Source organism: Corella eumyota, chromosome 7, assembly GCF_963082875.1.
Source record: "Corella eumyota chromosome 7, kaCorEumy4.1, whole genome shotgun sequence".
Lineage (NCBI taxonomy): Eukaryota > Metazoa > Chordata > Ascidiacea > Phlebobranchia > Corellidae > Corella > Corella eumyota.
In genome coordinates, this window is record NC_137496.1 from 5,167,300 (window position 1) to 5,191,163 (window position 23,864).

At 32.9% G+C, this 23,864-nt stretch overlaps 2 protein-coding genes and 1 pseudogene across 3 annotated transcripts; 1 reads left to right on the forward strand and 2 right to left on the reverse strand.

Moving 5' to 3' along the window:
* Positions 1-137: 137 nt before the first annotated feature.
* Positions 138-7,899, reverse strand: LOC145759038 (uncharacterized). The gene is made up of 22 exons (XM_082572770.1): positions 7,702-7,899; positions 7,453-7,546; positions 7,198-7,362; positions 6,984-7,050; positions 5,814-5,961; positions 5,582-5,638; positions 5,231-5,384; positions 4,950-5,131; positions 4,687-4,840; positions 4,328-4,467; positions 3,987-4,199; positions 3,777-3,851; positions 3,588-3,697; positions 3,467-3,525; positions 3,297-3,331; positions 3,179-3,224; positions 3,018-3,112; positions 2,646-2,838; positions 2,085-2,228; positions 1,584-1,745; positions 1,076-1,232; positions 138-488 (listed from the first exon to the last, which is right to left on the reverse strand). The coding sequence occupies exons 1-22, from the start codon at positions 7,771-7,773 to the stop codon at positions 374-376; spliced, it is 2,637 nt and encodes an 878-aa protein (XP_082428896.1). The 5' UTR covers positions 7,774-7,899; the 3' UTR covers positions 138-373.
* Positions 7,900-8,679: 780 nt separating this feature from the next.
* Positions 8,680-22,782, reverse strand: LOC145759218 (serine/threonine-protein kinase/endoribonuclease ire-1-like). Of its 2 annotated transcripts, none has more exons than XM_082572990.1 (14): positions 22,598-22,782; positions 18,364-18,460; positions 18,138-18,251; positions 17,938-17,998; positions 17,550-17,697; positions 17,321-17,374; positions 17,011-17,170; positions 16,580-16,761; positions 16,347-16,494; positions 15,776-15,915; positions 9,898-10,110; positions 9,719-9,793; positions 9,528-9,637; positions 8,680-9,343 (listed from the first exon to the last, which is right to left on the reverse strand). In XM_082572990.1, exons 1-14 carry the CDS (start codon positions 22,679-22,681, stop codon positions 9,340-9,342), a joined length of 1,590 nt encoding a protein of 529 aa, XP_082429116.1. In that variant the 5' UTR covers positions 22,682-22,782; the 3' UTR covers positions 8,680-9,339. The 2 variants fall into 2 exon arrangements, with proteins under 2 accessions (XP_082429116.1, XP_082429115.1); XM_082572989.1 differs by having other exon boundaries at positions 18,138-18,254.
* LOC145759500 (uncharacterized) lies at positions 11,411-13,855 on the forward strand (annotated as a pseudogene).
* Positions 22,783-23,864: the final 1,082 nt, after the last annotated feature.

Here is a 23,864-nt window from a genome sequence, read left to right on the forward strand (position 1 = left end):
GTTACAAAAATTAGAAACAAAATTTACGCAAATCCGGTTTACTATAAGGTTAGATGAAGTCAGCAGCTCTATATACTTTATTTTCACTCCTTTATAATAAACACGCGATTCGTGCTTTACATAAAAAAAATCGTAGTTTGTGTTTTATTGCATCACCGAAGATATATTTTTTTTACATTTTAGACAAATGTGGACGGTTCATGTACAAAGCAATGTTATATAAACATACAAGACTACATCACAGTTTAAAATACGTAGTTGCAATTATAAGTTATGATGCAATATTGTGTACTGACGTGTTAGTAAATGGTCAACCTGTTTCAAATTTTATTGTGTAATACAGTGTGGCTAGTTTTGGTATTGATTACGGTGTTTATACGGCTACCATTGAAGCAAATGCCACTTCGCCCTGGGTTTGGCCGACTATTTCCCAAGCGTTTGTGGCCTGATCGAACATCTCGATAGAGGTAACTGCCTGGTCTTCAGGGCTAATGAGAAAATATGTTATTGTTTTTTTTAAGTTACAGGATTTGTCATTTTTTTTCAAAATATAACATACAAAATTAACGGCTTAGATTGTATAAAATAATGAAAATGTGTTTAATAATTCAGTATGTTATTTACGAAACTATGATGTAGTCTACTATGTAGCCTACGCGTATTTTATATAATAGGCAAAACAGGGTCATTAGTTGACAAAATTGCAAAAAAATACAACAGGTTAAGTCATTTTACTAGGTCAGTATACTGGCTAATCACTGGCAAAGAAATTATAAAAATGTGCTAGGCTTACAAAGCAGCGTGGTGTAGTGATAAAAAAACACTTGCTACACCACATGAGGTCGTGGGTCCATCCCCACTGCTCTCATGTGTAACGCCCTTGAGTAAGGCGCTATAAACGGTGTACACTCTTGTCAAGCCAGCATTAAATCAGCTGCTTAACTGATGTTACTCTATGTTTATGCCGTGCAGTCGACCTTCCCACATCGAGGATAAATATTTAAAAAGGTTCATCTTTGTTAAGCCCTATAATGACCCACATTTTACATCGACAATAAAAGACCAAATGTTATACCTTTTCATACCACCAACCACATATATTTTTCCCCTTGCTACTGCAGCACAATGCTTCCATCTGGCCATGCAAAGTGAAGGAACCTTTCTCCAATGCGACCTTGTTAGGTCATATCTTATGACTGAAGGCATTGGGTCGTCGTCGTTACTCCAACCACCTAAAGTTAAAATTAATAATATAATACAGTTGTTGAATTTAGGATTTGAACCTAAAAACGGTTAATTAAATGTTTGCTCTAATAAGGGTTTATACAGCTACGTATTTCTTTTTAATTTATAGGTCATTATTTTATGCACTTTTAAGGGTTTAGACAACTACTTTAAAATACCTAACGAAATAATACATTTAGTATAAACAATAAAATGTTGAGTTTGTTATCATATGGAGCTCTATAGTTTGTATATTGTGCCGATTTAAAAAGTACCCTACTTATTGCAAAACAAGAATATCTCACGTTTTATATTTTACCAACATCATATCTGAACTGTTGATATATTTATTATTTTACCGATAACGTATATGTTGTTTCCAAGAAACACTGCCGCGTGGGCACTTCGCGTATACCGCATAGCAGGCAAGAACGACCAAGATTGAGTCGCTGGGTCAAATGCCTCACAAGATTTTAGATTTCCATCCTTTTTATTCCAACCCCCAGTAGCATAAAGTTTACCTGAAAAGTACGTAGTTGACATCATTTGGCAACTTGTGTTTAATTATTGGTTTTTAAATGTGCAGTGTATGATATTTATAGTGCTATGTTTTAAAAATAGATTGAAATTTTTAAAAACTAAATTGAATTTTTTGCCAATATGTAATGTACAGATAAGATTGAAAAACATTTTGCTAATAAGAAAGCCAATTAAAGTCCTTATGTTTTTTTGTAATGCCATTTACTAATAACTGTTTTCGAAAAGTCTTGTCAATGTGCCTTTAAGAATGTTTAATATGCCAAAGTGATCTAAATAGCTCTGTTTATTATTTGTAAATGCTATTTTTAGTTTAAGAAAACCTTCTGCTGCTACTAGCGCGAAATTTCTTCGCGGTACGTTCATCTCAGGAATTGAAATCCATTGGTTTGATTTGGCATCTAACATTTCGCCTGATGCCAAGATCTGATTATTTTCGTCGCACCCTCCGACCACGTAAATGCACCCTAAAGTCGTGTTAAATAAGATTCAAATTTCGGTTATTTAATAGGTTGTTAGCATGTATAATAAATGATAACTAATATAAATTGATAATCTGTACCGCTATAAACGGTACAAACTTCTGCTTAGCCTACACCTAATCAGCAACTCAACTATCGGGCAATTACAATCTATAATATCCCAAACTGTCACAAGCAACTCGAGACTGGATCGGAGTAACTGTTGTTACTCTAAGTTTAGGTCGCGCATTCGACCTTACCACTTCGAGGATAAAGATTTATACCAAAAAAGTCTTTCCCGGCGTTCTTGCAATTTTTTGAAATACAGTCTACTTCATGCTGGTACTTATAACTTAAAGTACAATAACATTTAAAATTTAAATCCAAGTTCTTATTGATACGTTTTGAGTACAAAATATTAACCGTTAAGAATAGCAGACGACCCTCTATCTCTAGGCCTGTTCATTGGGACATGAAAGGTCCAGGTAAAGTTTTCAGGTGTATTTGCTTTGGAAAAATCTGCGCATTCGACCGACCTTAGACCGCGCCCACCTATTACCATAACTTTTTGGTTAAAGTTAACAGCAGTAGAAGCCCATCTTGGCTCTATCGTTTCCTGACAAATAAAATCAACAAATATTATTTTTATCAAAGGTAATATAAGACTAGCTTAGCATTGAGAGAAATATGTAACGATTCTTTTTTTTAGACCTATAGCATAAAAATAAATACAAAGCTTTGTTATATGATAATAAAACAACTCTTAACAAATAAGATAAATATTAAAATATGTACCTTAACGTTTTGCCATTGGTTGGTAATAGTATCATAAAGTAAAACATCTCTTTCGTGGGTCAGCCTTCCACCAATGACAGCTAACTTAGTACAGTCTATAAACAAACAAAACCATAGATGTTTAGTAAATTTTGCTTAATGAAAAATATTTTTATTCTTACCGTTATGTGATTGTAGAGGGGGATCTAACCCAACTGGAAGTGGAATCTGTTAATTATTTAAACATAATTAAAAACAAAGCGCTGTTACATTTTTGATTTTGATGTTAGCAATTCATACCTTTGGAATTGTAAAATCATGGGATGAAACTTGTTCTGTAAAAATTTAGGTGTATTTTTTAAAATTAAATTTGTTTTGCATAAGTTTACCTTACTTAAAATATTTGATTGTTAATATATTTGTTATGACATGAATATATAATAGAAAAGATAAGGATGTTATTAAGTCACCTTCTTGGTTTGGATTTGCTGTTTCGGTACTTCTTGGATTTCTTTTCGTTGGTTCATTGCTTTAAAAAACGTCACAGTAAAAAAGTAAAGTTTCTAATTAAATTTAAATTATTACTCTAACCTTGTATAGAAATCTCGTGCTTCGTTTGTTTGCCTGAATAGTTCATACAAATGTACAAGAAGCTGGGGATGTTTCCCAGTAAAAACATCCAAGAACTTATCCCAATTAATCTAGACCAGTAATTTTCATTTAATATTATAATTCTTGGTAAACTACTGAAGGTAGTTGTACACAAGTTGTTATAGTTACCTTGTTAAGCTCAGGGTTATATCCCAGCGTGCGGTTAACAGCCTCAGGGTAGTTGTTATCACGCAGATGCACTGCCTAAATATGTTTTAGTTGCCTTTTTATATGCTATGACATAAGACAAATTTAAACTACACGTATGCTTTTACAAAATATATGCTTTTACAATAAGAAAATAGTTTAATAAGTAGTGTATAATGAAACAAGCTTAACCTTGTTTCTGATGACTTTTATGAGTTCGTTTACATTTCCACATTTGGTGATAGGATAAGTAGCGTTAGTTACAACTTCTGTTGGAAGATCGTTAAGCAATATTTCAAACCTCGCTGTACTCGAATTTGTATGGGCCAAAAGTCTAGTGTTAAAATGATTAACATCATCGGCGAGTTGTGCCCATTTAGATTTTGCCAATACAACGCTTAACTCCTGTATAAATCAATATCTTGTTTATTTGGAGGTCCTTATACATAAAAACGTCAATTGAATCAGAATACAATATTATAAGATATGTGAATAAGTTGTGCAATATCAAAAAAGTGTTATCAAAGTGGAACCTGGTAAAATTCGATTTTCTTTTTTCCCGACCAGAAAAGAGGATGACAAGCTACTTGCTCAATGTTTAATCTTTCTTCAGGTTTGAAAAGAATCATTTTTCTGATCAAATCACATGCTGTAATCTTTTGCTCTTCGTTTACTAAATGTTCAACAAAATTTGTATAAGTATTATATCCACTAATCATAAAGTATTACACAATGCCTTGAAAATAATTTGGATTCCTTAAAAAAATCGTTAGGTTTATGATAAGGCAACAGCAAAATGTCAAAAGTATGCAAAACCGTTTGTTAAAACTTTAAATAGGTAACTTATAAACACAGACAGTATCAATCTCAAACAAAAGTAAAATATACATACAAGAGCTATCAAATTTAAAATACAGAAGAGTTGATGGCTCTCCACGGCCGATTTTGTAAGGATGCTCATACGTTTTACTTCCGTACGGGTGATCTCCATTGGAAAGCACGTGATACAGAACAATTCCAAGAGAGAATATGTCCGATGATAATTTCTAAGATAAACTTGAACAGGGTAAAACGAGTCATCATCATTTTTTAAATGCAACGTTTCAATTTAGTAAACCTTAAGTTTTTTTTTTATATTTCAATGTGCAAACTTACCACTTTTTTATTGCTGTAGTTTTCGGGGGCTCGATAAGATAACGTACCTCCTGGTTTACTTATATCGTAACTACTTCTATCATCTGTTAGTTGAACGCTTTGTCCAAAATCTGCCACTTTTACTCGGGACTCGTTTTTGGTGCGAAGCAAAAGAAAATTTGATGGTTTTATATCTCTGTGAACTACAAAAAATAGCAACTAAAATAATTGTCCAAAATTAAGATTCATTTAAAAAAATCTAAACTGAAATTAAAATTTTACAAATGTTTTATTTTGCATACCAAGCTTGCACTTTGTGTGAAGATACTGAATTCCTTTTACTGCTTGCTGTACCAAGTCTAACGGACTCAAGTCGTTAAAAAATTCTCTAGCAGGTATTTCTGTTGTGTTTGAATCTCTGCTTAAAGCAGACTGGAATGGCTCGTTCTTTACATACTAAATACAAAATGTTTGGATTTTTGTTATCCATATATATTTGATTTAACAATTTTAAAAATGGATTTATTTTTAATGATATTGTTTATATATTTGATAGATATATTTGTAACAAGATAGATCTAAAACTAATAATAGTATTGTAGCCGACCCATTCAGATTTATTGCATAAAAAAACAAATTTGTTAAATATTTACTTGTTGGATGGTCCCATCACAAAGTGTCATCAGAAGAACCTTCTTTTTACTGTCAGCCTAAAACAGTCAGTAGCTTTAAAAAGGGTTCTATTGTATTTAAATATTTCTAAAGTTTTGTAAATACGAAGTATAACATGATATCTATTGTGGATCTTATTACATAATCAACGAAACTATAGTTTCAACATTGGTAAGACCCAACTTGATATGAAATAAAAAAAGTTTTACTTACAACTGATTTAAGGCCCACGTAATGAACAACATTTTCGTGACTTTCCGCTGAATTTTGCATAACTTTGACTTCTCGCAAATAATCATCATCTCTTTCCGGGTCGATTTCTTTTCCCGCAAACTTTTTTCCGGTGGAGATTTCTTCATATCTGTTAAAGCAGAAAAATAAAAAACACAACTTTTATATCTACAAAATTGAGTTAACAATTTAACCCATACTGTAACGTTTTTGTATTGGCTGTTTTGTATACGTGCTGTTAGTAATATTTTATTATTGCGCAGAATTACAAACAACCGTCGACAGACTTGCATCACAGATACCACTTACAAATGATTCCAAACGTTAGAAAGGCAAAACACGTGATAGAGACGATGGTCTAGCTAGACCAGTAATTGCAAAGCGCGTAAAAAGATAGCTACATTCAAATAAAAAGGAAGATTTGTTACAATACGTTTACTTTTGAACCCAGTAACATTTTGAATATACATGGTTTGTTTTACTGATAGTTATATATATTTTGGGGAAACGATTAATGTTATAGTACAAACAATTAGCCAGTAACAACCGCCAACTTATCCTGTGAATAGTAATTGTGTGCTGTAGTGGTGAGAACACTTGCTACACCACTTGAAGTTGTGGGTTTAATCCCTACATGTTCTCATGCTGTTACGGTCTTAAATATAAACATCTGCAGCACTCAATCAGCAGCATAACTATTGGGCAGTTATATTGTACAATATCCCAAACTGCCAAAGGGAAATTCAAGACTGGGTCTGGGTAACTGTTGTTATTCTATGTTGAGGTCGCGCATTCAACCTTTCCACATCGAGAATAAAGATATATGCAAAAAACAAATGATTAGGTGAGTTAAATACGCAAATTTTAGAGTATTAAATGATGTAAAATATATGAATGACTTAACAGTTGTTCGTTTCAAATTGATTTTTTTAGATTCGTTTCGCTGTTGTGATTTTAAATTTGAACTTAACAACGCGGTTGTTTTGATTTGAACAGTTTTACTTTAGCGAAAAGAAACCGCAATAGTTTAACTTACTTTGAGACCATTCAATATGTGCTAAACCTATTGTTCACTACATATACAAAAGCGAATACATAAGTGCTGCTGTTGTAATTTAATATTTCATTTAATATTTGGTACAGTATACCTACACGTAAACAACTCCAAATTGTCCTTTTCCTAAAAAGTTGTCATGCCTTCGGTAATCACCAATACTGTCTATCAAAAAATAATGAAAATTCTTATTAAAAACAACCTAAACAGGTAAAATGTCAGTTTTGGATACCCGTTTAGATATTACTACTATCATTTTGTTTAAATTAAGTCATTTTTTACGTACAGTTATTTTATTAAAAAGCATACGACCTTGGCTTTTATTGTTTTCTGAAGATCCGAATGTTGGATTTGTAATTTCACATTCACTTATGTTAAACGCATTGCCAGCAACGTAAGTTGGCTTATAAACATCAGTTTTAGAGAACTTTCGCTTGTCTTCGTATGAGACTTGTACTTTTAAAGTTACAGGAGGCCCTAAACAGTCAAATGTTTCAAAGTCTAACTTAAGTTGTAAGTTTTAGTTTATGAAAATATATATATATATTATAATATTAGTAAAATTACCATTTCTTGCTTGGGGTAAATTTCCGATTTGTTCCTGAAGGCTTTCAGTTAATTCAGAGGCTAATCCACGTTCTACTTCATTGGCATTTGAACTCTTTAAAAATACAAAAACAAGATAGTAGCCTCAGGCCTTGCAAGCATTTTTAAAAGTAAACTATTCAATTACATTTAAACCATGCTGTGATATAACATAACGACACTAAAATAAAGTTAATATCAAGTTGTTTAATTTTTTATCAAGGTATTTACCGATGTAGGATTACCGGTTACTTGGGAAGCATGTTGTTCAGAAGATTCACTAGTAGATTCATTCTCATTCATTTTCTAATGTTGACAAAGGTCTATACTAGTCTATTTTGTTGTTTGACTACATTAAAACTCTATTGTTCTTGTAGTAAAAAAACTTTTTAATAAACATTTCAACGCCCTTGAATAGACCACATAAGATTAACCAGTAAATAAAACTACTTATTTTTAAACCTAGAACTATTATTCTCTGTAAATTACTAACGTACATTTTCTGTTTACACTTATGAATTTCTGACAATATACGTTAAGTATATCTAATTTTGCCTATTCTACGGTTGTTAACAAATCAGAAAGACTCTCTGTCTACTACACCAAGAATAGTAAAATGTGTGAAGAAGTATGTGCCTGTTCAGTCGAAACCGTTGGCAATAAACCTTTACAGTGTTACGGCGCCGCAAGTGTTAAGTTATAAATTTAGCCCGCCCATTTAAAATCCAAAACAAAATCTAAAAATAAAATAAATTCACGAATTTTTTTAAAGTTTTTAAATTTTAAAAATACATTTTGGGTTACTTGAAGTTTACAGTCCCTAAACAAACTCTTCACTTTTACGATCCTGGCAAAATTTCCCATTAGTTTTAGTTTTTTTTTTTTAAATATACATTTATATACTCTTACTATGTATCTACTCTAAATAGATTACTTTCAACTTATTAATTACTAAATACTTTAAAATAGGTTATTATTTTTTTAATAAACGCGACACTAATAAATATTGTTGTTACTTTTACGGTTCTCTTACTTAATTACTTTCACTGTCTTAAATTTTAAAGGAATGTGAACTACAAGTGATTATATATTTTTGTGAACATTTTTTGGAGGTTAAGTGATATTACTTTTTTTAGTCTTGTTCTGTCAAGCACTTTTTGCCATTTTATAGAGAAATCTTGTAAAAAATCAGTTTTCTAAATGTGAACTGTACAAAGCGGCTTTAATTTGATCTAAAGTTACATAATATGCAGAAGAAAAGCGAAAAAAAAATACATCAAATATAGGAATAATAACATTTTGAGAATAAAATGTAGAAAGTCTTGTAAAACCAATAAGTTAAACAAAACCCTTTATTTTATTAACACGTTTTTACTTTTAGGGGGCAAGACAAAAATTTTTAAGTGTTAAAAGTTAAGAAAACATGTATGAAAAATTCACTTTTCATTAAAAAAATTAAAAAATTATCAAAATAAAACACAATCAAAAAAACTAATAGCTAATTTGTAATGCTCGACAGTTGGCAATGTGGATTCTTTGATATTAAAAGCAATTTTAGTGGGTAGCTATATACAAAAATCAAAACCCGCTAAAATGACCTTCTGCTAATACATTGAATAAAAACCATTATAATAATATAATTGATAAATGTAGAATACATTGATTTCCCTTTTTCTTATTTGATGGTCATATAAGCTTGTACTTGATAAAAATTACATAGTCGACAAAGCCAACAAGTAAAAAATGTATTAACATTCAGGAACTCTCGCGTTTGGAAGTTTAAAGAATTACACATGTAGTAGACTTATTTTAGAAAATAATTCGATTTGTTAATTTTTGCTGCAACCAGGAACACAGGTTGAAGTAACTTCATCTAAAAATTTAGAAAGTCTTTTTAAATGTTTTTCTTACCCCGAATTACTACGGGCTATTTAACACTTTCAATATATAACACAAAATACTATTAATATCTTAGGATCATTTCTTAAATATAATTGAATGTGAAAAAATAAAAATGAATGTGTTTGAATTTCAAATAAATTCAATGATATAATTACCTTGAATAAAATTTCTGTGCCACGTTTGTTCCTCTAAAAATCTCATACAAATGTACAAGAAGCTGGGGGTGTTTTCCAGTAAAAACATTTAGGAATTTGCTCCAATCGACCTCAAAATTAATATTTATTTATTAAAGTTTGCTTAAAATATAAAACAGGTTTAATCTTTTTTTTTATAATTTTCATAATACAATTTTTGTGTCGGGGTCATATCCGAGTATGCTGTTTACACCTTCTTCGTATTTGTCATCACGTAGATGCCCTGCCTATAATACATTTTTCAAGTTTAATTGCAAATCACACAAGTATTGAGTGCATGTAAAATATTTTACTAAAACAACAACTTGTTAGTCAAGTAAAACAACATAACCTTATCCCTGATAACTTTAACCAACTGTTTCACATTTGCACATTTTTTTATGGGAAAATCTTTAATTTGTCTGATTTCTTGAGGGATATCCGACAGTGATATTTCAAACTTTTTTGTTGTTTTGACTTTTTCGGACAAAAGGCTAGTTGTAAATTGGTTTACCTTATCTCCAGTAGGTGCTGATTTAGATTTATTTAGCGCAACGTCTAATTCCTATGTAAAACATTAACAAATTTTACATATCATGAAGAGTTTAAAATTATTTTTAATAAGGTTTGTGCTATGTCTTTTAGGTCAAAATGAGTTTGGTGACCTTACAATATGACCCTGTTAAATCATATAAAGATATTTCTTATATATAGATATACAATTTAGACATGTTTAAAATCATGATTTTGTTATTGTTTTTTTCACTGCATTAATGTAAAGTTATTTGTTCTTGTCATGTTTTATTGGTGCATGAAAAATTAAATAAAAGTAATATTTAAAAATCAGTAAAACAAAATAACAAAAAAAAAAAAAAAAAATAAACGACAGTGTGGTGTAGTGGTAAGAACACTTGCTACACCACCATGAGGTCGTGGGTTTAATTCCCACTGGTCTCATGCTGTAGCACCCTTGAGTAAGGCGCTATAAACGGTTTGAACTTCTGCTGAGCCAGCACTTAATTAGCAGTATAATTATCGGGCAAATATAATGTATAATATCCCAAACTGCCACAGGCAACTCGAGATTGGGTTGGAGTAACTAATTTTACTCTATGTTAAGTCGCGCATTCGACTTTCCTACATCGATGTCACAAATCGTTTTATCTTAACAGCTGTAATTGTTATCAATAATCAATCGCCTTTCCGTAGAAACAATAATACGACTTTAACAACTTTAAAATTGAACAATAGATTTATCGCACTTTGACCTTATCAGACTTGTAGCCTTATCACACTGTCATATTGTTCGATTGTTAGACAAACTCGCAAGTACCCGCCACGCTATTGTTATTGTGGTTTATAAAATCTGTACACATTCCGTTAAGGGACCATTCAGCGTTTGAAATTGTTGAGATACTTATTGCCGTTATTTAATAAACGTGTTTTGCTAAGTTAACTGTGTCATTATAACTTCAAACCTACAAGGCCTTCTATAGACATTCAAAGTAGTGCCAGTCAAACCTGTTTCCACCGTTACGTCTTTAGACTTTACACTTGTTTAAAACGTGACATCTGAGGGCTCGTCCGGGAGCAGACTGTTTGAAAGCTACAGAAAGAAGTCAAAATATTCCCGATAAGTTACCGAAGAGATGGAAAAACACATAGCAGCTGGACAGATGCTAGGCTAAGAGTTAAGGACGTTCGTTAATGAACAACAAGCTCGTGAACGCAAGGAGCGCGCTGAGGAACGGAGAGAAGCCAGAGAAGCCGAAGAAAAAGCTCGAAAAGAAGCCAGAGTAGTCGAAGAAAAAGATCTAAAAGAAGCCAGAGAAGCCGAAGAAAAATCTAATTTACATTTGTTAGAAATGAAAAAACTTGAAATTGCGTTAGTAGAACGTAATGGGTCGCAAAATGGAGATATGGTCGCCAGGGCCAAAGCGCCGAAGCTGCCGCCTTTCGTAGATGGCAAAGATGATTTGGACAGCTACCTTCTCCGATTTGAACGGTTCGCCGTGGCAAGCGGCTGGGAGAAACGAGATTGGGCTACGTCTCCCAGTGCTCTTTTGACCGGCAAAGCCGTGGACGTATACTCAAGGTTATCTGATGATGATGCCATTCGGTATGAACGTGTAAAAGAGTCGCTTTTAAAGCGATACGATTTTACAGAAGACGGATATCGTAATAAATTTAGAACATCAAAACCAGAAGCATGCGAAAGTTCTGAACAATTTGTGGTAAGGCTTAAGAACTACTTAACTAAGTGGGTTGAGATGTCGGGAACATCAACGATGTGGGAAGGAGCACGTGATCTATTTGTTAAGGAGCAGTTTATAAACTCTTGTTCCAAAGAACTATCCATACACCTACGAGAACAAGCCCCTAAAACTCTCAGTCATCTTACCACAATTGCCGACCAATTTTTGACAGCACATGAAAAAAACCTTTCAGTCAACAATAAAGCTAACTTTAGAAGCAACATTCAAAATTATACAGCAGTGAACCAGATCCAATGCAGCATACGTAATTCATATGGACATTATTCAAGCAACTGCAGAAGAGCAGAAATAAGAGACGCAAGAAGATGTTTTCATTGCAACAAGAGCGGCCATATAGCACGCGAATGCAGATCTAGAGCTACAGCTGCCAATGTGAGACCAGAAACAAGCAACAACGAGGCACAAATGGACCACAAAAATAACTCGGGAAGTTATGTCATACTTCCAACAGGAGAAAAATTACAAATTTTTAACAGCGTTTGCAAACAATCAAAGATGGGATTACCAGTCGTCCAAGAAAAAGTCGGGTTACATACAGTCAACACACTTAGGGATACTGGATGTACCGGAGTTATAATCAAAAAAAAAATTGTTAAAGAAAACCAGTTGACCAACGAGTTTGGTTATATAAGTTTTTTGGATGCTTCGGTGCGTGAGGCACAGGTATCGACACTCCATACTACAAAGGTGAAGTAAAGGCATTGTGCCTACCTGAAACAGTATATGATTTGGTGATCGGAAACATCCCTGGAGCTCGAAACGCTGATGACCCTAATTTAAACTGGACAACTAGAGCATATGTTGTTACTCGTTCCCAGGCCGCCAAAGGGGACAAAATTATTCCATTAAAAATGACGAATCCACAAAATGGCCTTTCTTGGATAAAACTGGATTCGTCAATGCACAAAAAGACGATAAAACGCTGGAAGCACTGCGCCAACTCACCGAGCCAAAGATAAAGGGAGATCAAACGATACGTTTCCTAGAAAATAACGACATCTTATGTCGAGAGTTTACACATACAAGGTAAACTATGGAAAAAGCATAAGACAACTTGTTGTTCCTACTGTTTTCCGACGAAAAGTTATGGGGGTCGCACATGAATCAATGATGGGAGGACACATGGGCATAAAAAAGACGTGTGACAAAATACTCACCAGTTTTTAATAAAAGGGAATGAAGGACGACATCAAGCGTTTTTGCAGATCATGCGACATATGCCAAAGAACTGTTCACAAGGGAAAGATTGTCAAGGCACCACTTCAACAAATGCCTCTGATAGATACACCATTTAAAAGAGTAGATGTTGATCTTATTGGGCCGTTTTATCCACCAAGCGAAAGAGGCCATCGGTATGTACTGGACCTTGAAGAATATGTTGAAACGACTCTGCTTTAAAAAACCCCTACAATGGCATAGGTACATCAATGCTCTATTATTTGCATATAGGGAAGTTCCCCAAGAATCAACAGGTTTTGCGCCTTTTGAACTATTGTACGGTCGGACTATAGGGGGCCGATGCAGATTCTCAAAGAAATGTTCACGAATACATCAGTGGAGGCGGAAGTAACAAATAGTTATGTCTATGTCCTTAACCTCTGCGAAAGACTGGAAGAGACTTTAAAAATTGCTAAAGAAGAGTTAGAGAAATCGCAAAACCGTCATAAAAAGTATTTCAATTGGAAAACGAAGCCAAGGAGTTTTGAGGCGGGAGATCAGGTTTTGTTACCTACAGATAACAACAAGTTGTTAATGCAATGGAAGGTACCATACAACATACTCGACAAAATTGGAATAAATGATTACAAGATCTTGATTAATTGAAAAACAAAAATTTTCCATATAAACCTTTTAAAGAAATATATTCAACGGGGCCATTGTATAGATCCTACCGCCAAAGACATAGATAGGGTAAACGTTGCATGCTTGACCAGCGAAACCGATTCCGTTGACGACGATGCTTTGCTGGAACTTAACGCAACAACTTCAAAGGAGACCAGTAAAGACATTGCGTATGGAGAAAACCTAGAATAACCTCAACGGGATTCAGCTAAAAAAACTATTAAACAAGTATGGTGACGTATTCACAGATTTACCGGGAAATTTCATGCTAGTTCAACACGACATTAAATTAACAGATAACAGGCCGGTGCGGTCAAAACCTTACCCAGTTCCGTTCCATATAAGAGATGCGCTTGAAGAAGAAATTAAAAATATGCTTAAGATGAACGTTATAAGATCATCGCAGTTTCCCTATGCAGCTCCAGTCGTTATGGTGAGGAAGAAGGATGGCTCAAACCGATTTTGCATAGACTATCGAAAACTCAATAAGATCACACAGTTTGACCCGGAACCTATGGTCACCGCAAACGAAATATTTATCAGACTTAACGGAAGTAAATACTTCACAAAAATAGATTTGGCAAAAGGATATTGACAAGTCCCAGTCGCAAAGAACGATATCTTTAAGACCGCCTTTGTCACGAACAAAGGAGCATACGAATTTCTTCGAATGCCGTTCAATATGATCAATTCTAGTGCCACCTTTGTATGAGGAATGAGAAAGATTCTAAATGGAATGAACCACGTGGATAGCTATATCGATGACATAATTGTTCACACAGACAGCTGGGAAGAACATCTAAAATGTCTCCACGAGCTATTTATCAGAATGCGACAAGCGAATGTTACAGCTCGACCATCTAAGTGCATTATAGGAACAGACAACGTGGATTATCTTATGTACAACATTTATAAAGACGAAATAAGTTTACACAATGATAATTTCGTAAAGATCAAAAATGCAACTCGCCCAAATACGAAAAAGGAAGTCAGGGCATTTATTGGCTTAACAGGGTACTACCGAGACTTCATACCCAACTATGCGGCTATTGCTGTACTATTGACGGATCTCACAAGAAAGGGTCAGCCAAACACAATTCGGTGGAAAGAACCACAAGAGTTGGTTTTTCAGACCTTGAAACAACGTCTCCTACAAAGACCAATTCTACAACTACCCGATACGTCCAAACCATTCATATTACGAACCGACGCGTCATGCGAAGGAATTGGGACGATGTTGTGCCAAAAACACAACGACCGATACCTACCAGTGAGCTTTGCAAGTAAAAAGTTGAGAAATGCCGAGACTAAGTATTCAACAATCGAGAGGGAATGTCTGGCAGTCGTATGGGCGATCAAGAAATTTATGAACTACTTGTACGGGGCTAAGTTTATTTTACAATCAGACCATCAACCTCTTAGCCACATTGACAAGGCAAAGTTTATTAATGATCGTATAATGAGATGGGCAATGTTCTTACAAAATTACCGCATTAAATTTGAATATATAAAAGGAGCGGAAAATAGCGGCGCCGATTATTTGAGCCGTATATAAATTTATAGTATATTTGTCTGTTTTGTTAACGATGTTGTGATTTTATTTAATGTATATTTTTATCGAATTGTTTAAACTATTCTCTTGAAATGGGGAGTGATGTCACAAATCGTTTTATCTTAACAGCTGTAATTGTTATCAATAATCGCCTTTCCCGTAGAAACAATGATACGACTTTAACAACTTTAAAATTGAACAATAGATTTATCGCACTTTGACCTTATCAGACTTGTAGCTTTATCACACTGTCATATTGTTCGATTGTTGGACAAACTCGCAAGTACCCGCCACGCTATTGTGGTTTATAAAATCTGTACACATTCCGTTAAGGGGACCATTCAGCGTTTGAAATTGTTGAGATACTTATTGCCGTTATTTAATAAACGTGTTTTGCTAAGTTAACTGTGTCATTATAACTTCAAATCTACAAGGCCTTCTATAGACATTCAAAGTAGTGCCAGTCAAACCTGTTTCCACCGTTACGTCTTTAGACTTTACACTTGTTTAAAACGTGACAATCAAGGATAAAGATATATACAAAAAATAAAAAATAAAACCTGGTAAAATTCAATTTTTTTTTCTGGCGACCAAAAAATAGGATGGCAAGCTACTTGCTCAATGTTTAATCTCTCTTCAGGTTTATAAAGAAGCATATTTCTGATCAAATCACATGCCGTTATCTTTTGCTCTTCGCTTACTAAAACACAAAAATATATGTTTACATAAAAATAGTGTGGATTTTGAACTTTTTTTTCTCTTTGTTGTAGCGTTTTTTAAAAGGCTTAAAAGGATTTGTTTATCGTCGATATGGAAAGGTTAACTTCACAACCTATATGCAGAGTACCATCAGTTACCCCGATTTATGATTTCGATTTGCCTTTGTCAGTTCAGAATATTATAGATTATAATTACGCGATAATCTGATTACGTGTTGGTTAAACAGGAGTTTTAATCGTAGATAGCGCCTACTTAAGGGCGCTTAGCACGGGAGCGGTAGGTATCAAACCTAGGACCTCATGTACTAACGCCAAATGCTTCGACAACTGAACTACGATGTCGGTAATAGCCAACTTAAGAATGTTTCCAAATAACCATATTAACAAAAATATAAAATTCATTTTCAATAACAGGAAATTTGAGCATGAGAAATATTCTTTGGTTTTTTATTTCTGATCTTGTAGCAGTGGTCGTGTATATTGTTTCCATACGGATGTTCTCCATTGGAAAGCACGTAATATAGGACAATACCCAAAGAAAATATGTCTGAAGGTAATTTCTAAATAAAAAAGTAATTATAATTGAGTTTATTCATTTACTACATAAAATATTTAATACTTGAGTATAAAAATGCGCAAACGTACCACGCTAGGACTATTATAGGTTTCTGGAGCCCGGTAAGATGCAGTACCGCCAATTTTATCTGCTTTGTAGGTACTTTTATTAACTTTTAGTTGAACGGTCAGTCCAAAGTCTGCCACTTTTACAAGAGTTTTGCCTTCGATTTGTTGCAAAAGAAAATTTGATGGCTTTATATCTCTATGTACTACAAAATTAATTGTTAAACATTTTAATAAAATCTGTTTTCACTTTTGTGTAATTTCAAGTGGTGTATACTATTACTTAAAGCTGGAAATAAAAACTTTTAACGAATCGTTAATGTTAAAAGGAATATAAAATACAAGACTAAAAGATTTGAAAATGTGTTTAATGAGCTAAAACCTTATTTTAGCTAAAGAAATCTATGTAGAAAGGGACGTTTTTTTCTATTTAGACCAAATTGACAAGAGGTTACTTTTGGTAACACGGTTGCCCGTGTGAAGATACTGAATCCCCTTTACAGCTTGTTGCACCAAGTCTAAAGGGCTAAGGTCTTTAAAAAACTCTCTTGCAAGTATTTCAGTTGGGTTTTCATCTTCATTTAATGCAGGCCGAATTGGTTCGTTGTCCACATACTTAATTGTGAAATATTCAGAAATATTGTCAATGTTAATGGATTAATACAGAACACAACAATCGTATTATAAAAATTAATACCTAGTCAATATCATGGCAAATATTGGTCAATTAAAATATGTATTGAAAATATTAATTTAAACATTTACCTGTTCAATGGTACAATCGCATAAAGTCATTAAAAGTATTTTTTTGCTTGGAGCCTTGATAAATAATAATAAAATATTAGTAACCGCTTTAAATAAATCGCTTCATTTAAAAAAATGTTAAAATGACCACTTTTATTAAAAACATAACTAATTACAATATCAAATAAACTGTAATTATTAACATTGAAAATAGGCAAACCCAATTTAAAACAAAATTTATTTTTCTTACGTTTGATAAAAAGGCGATATAGTGAACAATATTTTCGTAACTTTCTCCAAAATCTGTCATATTTTTAACTTCTTGCATGTAGTCTTCATCTCGTTCCGGGTCGATTTCCTTTCCTGCAAATTTTTTTCTTGTCGAGATTTCCTCGTATCTGTCAGCAGGAAATTAAAAACATGGCTTTTATAAACACTTTTAGTAGCACATGACCTAAAAGAATAAAACACTAGAAATGTATATCACTGCAAACCATAACTTAGGTCATTATTACAATTAATTTTATAGTATAATTATTTCTATTCAATAAAAAAAAATTAACCGTTTCAAAAGGAAATCAGGACACAATACAACATGATAAATGCCATGTTAAAAATCTACTTTACACAATACTTACTTGTAAACAATTCCAAATTGCCCCTTTCCTAGACGCCTTAGTCTTCGGTACTGAAGATTTTCTTTTGTTAGAACATTAAATATTTTAAATTATCTTAAAAATTCACAAAAACGTTTTCAATTTTTTTTACGATTGATTTCTTTATTGTACAGTACCCTATTTTAACTAAGGCTTTAAAAAACAACCATTTTAGCTATTACCTGTTTCTTGATTGTTCATTGTTTGTATGGTTAGATTATTTATAGTGCTACCAGTTAGGCTATATACGTTTTGTCGATTGTCCGTATAGTTGGTTTGAATTAAATGTGTTGCAACTTCTTAACCATAAATTTAAACATTTTTTAAAATCAAATTTGAGCGATGGTTTTTGAAAAAAAAATTGGTAATAACATAAATCTGTATGTCAGTAAAAATTAATCTACATACCGTATTTTTTTTGAGGATCGTTTTCTAAATTTTGTTTATAGTTTTCTACCGTCAGATTTGCTAATTCCTTATTCACTGTTTCAATGGGACACATATCCTTAAAAAAACATCAATTAAGAAAACTACAATTTATGCATGTATTTTTATTATGAGGTCAAACCAAAAAATTGTCATTTGTAATTTTTACTATTGTGTTTAATATTTACAAAAGGAAACACTTCAAAAGAACTTAGGATATAAGTGGTTTAATTGATTCATCTGTTTGTTGTCCTGCATTAATAGCTATTTACTCCCTATTATTTTCTATTGCATTTAAATTCTTTAAACAAAAACAACAAATTTATAAAAATATAGTGGTTTACCACTGTTTTTATTGTTTTCTACTATTCAAAATTTATTGTAACCTACAAATTAAATAAACACCTACCCTAATCTTTTAACGTTGTTTGTGAGTTTGTTAAAAACTAAAAAAAGGTATTTAGTTATTTGAGACTTTAGTTAAAAAGGTACAAATGTTGTTTTAAATATAGAAAGTCTATTTGTACAAAGTTTATAATAGGATTTTAACCTAAACCATCTTAAGAAGGAATTTGGTTGCAAGGTGTTGATTAAAGTGTTTATATTAACGTCATAACGCATGCATTGTCTTTGTTCCCATAATGCATTTTTCCTAACGTTATACTTTATTAGTTGTGGTTCTAAAAACCTCGTGGCTACTACAAATAAACTTACAAGAATAATCAAGATATTATAATTATTAACATGGTTGCAGCTAAACGGATTCGAATTTAAGAAGATGGCAGACGCTAATTTTCGATTACCGCCTATATTAAATGTCAATGATAGTAATTTGTCGGAAGCTTTTAGAAATTGGCGACAGCAGTTAGATGTTTACATGCTGGCAAGTGGAGCTTCAACAAAAGACAAAAAGATACGCGCAGCTATAATTTTACATTGTGCGGGACCTCAAGTAATTGACATTGCTAAACATTTTGAATTTGACGATCCTGAAGATCGAGATGATCCTAATAAAATGTTAAAGGCCATAGAAAACTATTGTACACCTAGACAGAATGTGGTGGTACAAACATATCGCTTTTGGAATGTGGCTTACCAAGAACCTTTTGATACCTTTCTAAATGAATTGCGTACAAGAGCAGAAGCATGCAATTTTCAAGATAAAGACAGAATGATAAAAGATAAAATTGTATTTACAGTCACTGGAAAACTGCAAGAATTATTACTTCGCGAAGTAGACTTAAATTTAACGAAAACCGTACAGATATGTCGTGCAAGTGAAATGTTTGTAAAACAAGCAAACGAATTGTCGTCTAGTAGCATGCGATCCCAGTCTCAGCTTGTAAATAGAATTGAAGCAAAATCTAGTGGTAACTATCGGAGAAAGACTCTAGAAGAAATGAACGAAAAAATGATAAAAAACTGCAATTTTTGTGGAACGTCACACAAGTGGGGTAGAATTTTTTGTCCTGCTTGGGGCAAAACTTGTTCAAGGTGTCAGGGAAGAAATCACTTTCAAAAAAAGTGTAAGAAAATAGTACACTCTCTTGAATCAGCGAAAAAAACGTAAAAAAAAGAAAAATTTTTTTTTTCAATTTTTTCAAAAACGGCTTGTTCATGCCTTGATAGACTTAGAAGGTGTAATCTGTGTAGCCGATGACATTGTTGTTGTTGGATGTGGTCCAACAGATGAGCAAGCTGAACTTAATCATGAAATAAATCTAAAGAACCTGAAAAATCGTTGTCGAGAACAAAATATAAAGCTCAATAAAAACAAAGCAGTCGTTACCGAAATGACTTTTATGGGACACCGTATAACAGCCAATGGTATAAAAGCGGATAGCTTAAAGGTGGAAGCAATATTAAAGATGCCTCGTCCTACTGACGTGAATGGTGTTCGACGATTTTGTGGTATGATCCAGTACTTGGCGACATTCATGCCAAATTTATCGATGGATCTTGAACCTATTCGAACATTAGTTCGGAAAGACGTTGAATGGAAGTGGGATGCAGAACAAGAAGAAAAATTTTGTGAAATTAAAGAAAAAGTTTCTTCGACGCCACTTTTAGCCTACTTTGACCAAAGTAAAAAAGTAGATATCCAAGTGGATAGCAGAAAAGACGGTTTAGGTGCAGTGTTACTCCAAGATGGAAAACCGATCGAGTATGCGTCTCGTGCGTTGACGTCGTCAGATCGTAACTGGGCTCAAATAGAAAAAGAGACTCTAGCTGTAGTTTTTGGTTTGGAAAGATTTGATCAATATACATATGGCAGACTCGTATATGTACAGAATGACCATAAACAGCTGGAGACAATATTACGAAAACCTCTTAGTCAAGCACCGAAGCGATTGCAAGCGCTAATGATGCGTTTATATCGTAACGATGTTGTATTTCAATACACACCCGGTAAAAAATTGGTGATAGCCGACACTCTTAGTCGAGCGTACGTCATAAGAGAGACTGATGACGTAAGAATAATGAACATAGATGTTATTATTGAAATGCCTGACGCAAGATGTCAAGAATAAAGCAAGCTACATGATAATGAAGCGCAACAGCTTCTAAAGGTAATAAAAAATGGCTGGCCAGATAACAGATGTGAACTTTCTATGCTAGTACAGCCATATTATTGTATTCGCGACACGCTGAGTCATCAGGATGGAATTATTTTAAAAGGAAAAAGAATCTTTATACCAAGATCACTTCGTCCTGATATGAAAAATAGATTGCATAGCGCACATATTGGTTATAATAGCATGATGAGTAGAGCACGTTCTGCTATATTTTGGTTGGGTATGTTGCAAGAAGTAAAACAAATTGCTGAGTCTTGTGATATTTGTCAAGAACTGAAGTCAAAAAATCAGAAAGAATCTCTTCAACAGCATAGTGAAGGTACACTACCATGGGAAAATGTTGGAATAGACTTATGTGAATACGAAAATCGTACCTACTTAATCACTGTGGATTATTTGTCAAATTTTATTGAAGTTGATTTACTAACTACAATGACGAGTTCTCAGGTAAAAATTTGCCTAAAAAAACATTTTGCAATGTATGGTATTCCGAAATGTGTGGTATCAGATTGTGGTCGACAATTTACTTCACACGAGTTTAATTTAATGAGTTTAATGAGTTTACCAAAGAATGGGGAATAAACCATGTTACATCATCACCCGAACATCAGCAATGTAACGGCAAGGCAGAAGCCGGTGTAAAAGCGATTAAAAATCTTATCAAGAAATCGTTGCGTGACAACTGCGATCAATTTCTTGGACTTCTTGAAATGCGAAATACGCCAAGACAGAATACAAACACAAGTCCTGCAGAAATAATGTTTGGTAGAGCAACAAGATCAGTAATACCCATGTTTAAAACCAGCTCTGCTAACATGAATTTAAAAAAACGGAAAATGCGACAAGAACAAGTGAAAAATACATATGACAAAAGTGCAAGAGATATGGCTGATCTAAGACAAGGCCAACGTATATATTTTCAGCACCCTTCGAAACGTGGATGGGAAAAGGGAAAAATACTGAAACGAATTGCTCCACGTACATACGTGATTCGTAACCTTGGTGGTGCAACGTACAAACGAAATAGAGTACACATAGGACCTGATAATGGTACCCGATTTGATTATGATTTTAACGTTCCTGATTTACATACAATCACATCGCAACAGAGCACAAGTAATACACAAGTTAGTGGTAATACACAAACAACACCTAATGATGTTCGTAATAGTAATGTTGTTAATACCAGACCCCGTAGATCTCATAAAACACCCCGATATTTGAACGATTATGTGAGATATTAATTGTATTATTATGTGTTATTGTTATGTATATATATGTACTACGATTTTGTACATTTGTTTCTTTATTAATTTCATTCTAATTGTCAAAACGTATGACTTAACTCTTAAACTAATATTGGCTAAGTTTAGTGTACTTTATATAAAACATGTAATATTTGATTTTAACTTAGTTATTTTGTTTTTCTAAAAAAAAGGGATGTTGATTAAAGTGTTTATATTAACGTCATAACGCATGCATTGTCTTTGTTCCCATAATGCATTTTTAATAACGTTATACTTTATTAGTTGTGGTTCTAAAAACCTCGTGGCTACTACAAATAAACTTACAAGAATAATCAAGATATTATGATTATTAACACAAGGGATTTAGTGAAAACTATTGAATTTAATATTTACCGAAGAAGGTTCTTCATCAGAATTATCTGGAGCCTCAACGATTTGTCTCTCGGGAGGCTCACCTGTAAATTCGGGGAGGTCCATTTTCAACGTCTTAAAGTTACAACAAATATTGGTCTGTTATGTTACTTTAATTAAATAAATAGCTTTATTCGTATGTCAATCCTAATCAAACAAAAAATATTTTTAAACAAAATAGAATTAACGAGATTTAACCAATAAATTTCAAACTACATTTTTTTTTACACAATTATTATTTCTGAATTTCGAATTTTTGTTTTTTAAATACTCTTACATAAATAGTAAACATTAAATTTTTAAGACATCTGTGTTTATTTATCTGTGCACTCACTCTACAAAACAAAAACATGAATCATTAATTTAAATATTAAAACACAGCCGTTTAGAGTTTATAATTCCTGGTAATATTAAGCAATGATGACCATTTCGAAACAAATTTGAAGTTGCGCTTTGTGTTCTGGGATAAATTAATTGACTCTGAACTATTCATATTTTAATTGATTTAATAAACTTTTCCACCCCCAAATGTTATTTAAGTTATAATACATTTTTACCAAGCCTGAATATTTGTATATGGATTCAGTACATTAAACGCTCTAAAATTTACTAAAAAAACCTTTCGACTATTGTTTTTTTTGTTACTTAATTAATCATTTAAAGTGTTTTAAAAAAGGGCGTAACTTTCAACCCGCTATAAAGCGGCCCGTAGCTAACTAAGCCAGCATATGTATTTAAATTTGCAAGTGTTTTTAAACTCAAACTAAATAGTAGTTTTTCTTCACAACTTTTTATGTACTTTTATATATATTTTAAAGGAGAAGCTGGCAAGTCAAAATGACTTGCTGTAACTTACAACTCTTTAAAACGTTTTTCTGGTATTAAATTATTTTTTTAACGATTCACTTCTGCTTTATATATGGTGCAAATGTTTGTTTTAAAAAACAGTTTGGCAATTTCGTTCTACTGAACGGAAGCCACTCAATAAATATGGATTTCGATTTTACTTAAATTCAGTGTTTATTTCCGTAGAAATTAACCAGAATTTTATATTCTCGTAAACAACCAATAACTAAGGACAGTTCTTAAAATTAATAAATTCGCTACACTCTATCAAAGTAACAAAAGTAAAAGACTATTAAGAGTTAGCAACTGAAAAAAAATATTAAAAAAATACTAAGGGTCCGTCATGGAAATTTTTTTAAAAAGTTTGGGAACCCCTGGTCTAACACTTCGCTAAAATAACATC

Excerpts from the sequence above, each read along its gene's own strand:
- LOC145759038 (XM_082572770.1), bottom strand. The coding sequence starts at position 7,773 with ATGAATGAGAATGAATCTACTAGTGAATCTTCTGAACAACATGCTTCC. Across the intron at positions 7,051-7,197 it reads AGAAAACAATAAAAGCCAAG|ACAGTATTGGTGATTACCGA; the intron begins GTCGTATGCTTT and ends ATTTTTTGATAG. Across the intron at positions 489-1,075 it reads GTGGTTGGTGGTATGAAAAG|CCCTGAAGACCAGGCAGTTA; the intron begins GTATAACATTTG and ends TTTTCTCATTAG.
- LOC145759218 (XM_082572989.1), bottom strand. The coding sequence starts at position 22,681 with ATGGACCTCCCCGAATTTACAGGTGAGCCTCCCGAGAGACAAATCGTT. Across the intron at positions 17,698-17,937 it reads CAATTTGGAATTGTTTACAA|ATACGAGGAAATCTCGACAA; the intron begins GTAAGTATTGTG and ends TCCTGCTGACAG. Across the intron at positions 17,375-17,549 it reads ATATCGCCTTTTTATCAAAC|GCTCCAAGCAAAAAAATACT; the intron begins GTAAGAAAAATA and ends TTATTTATCAAG.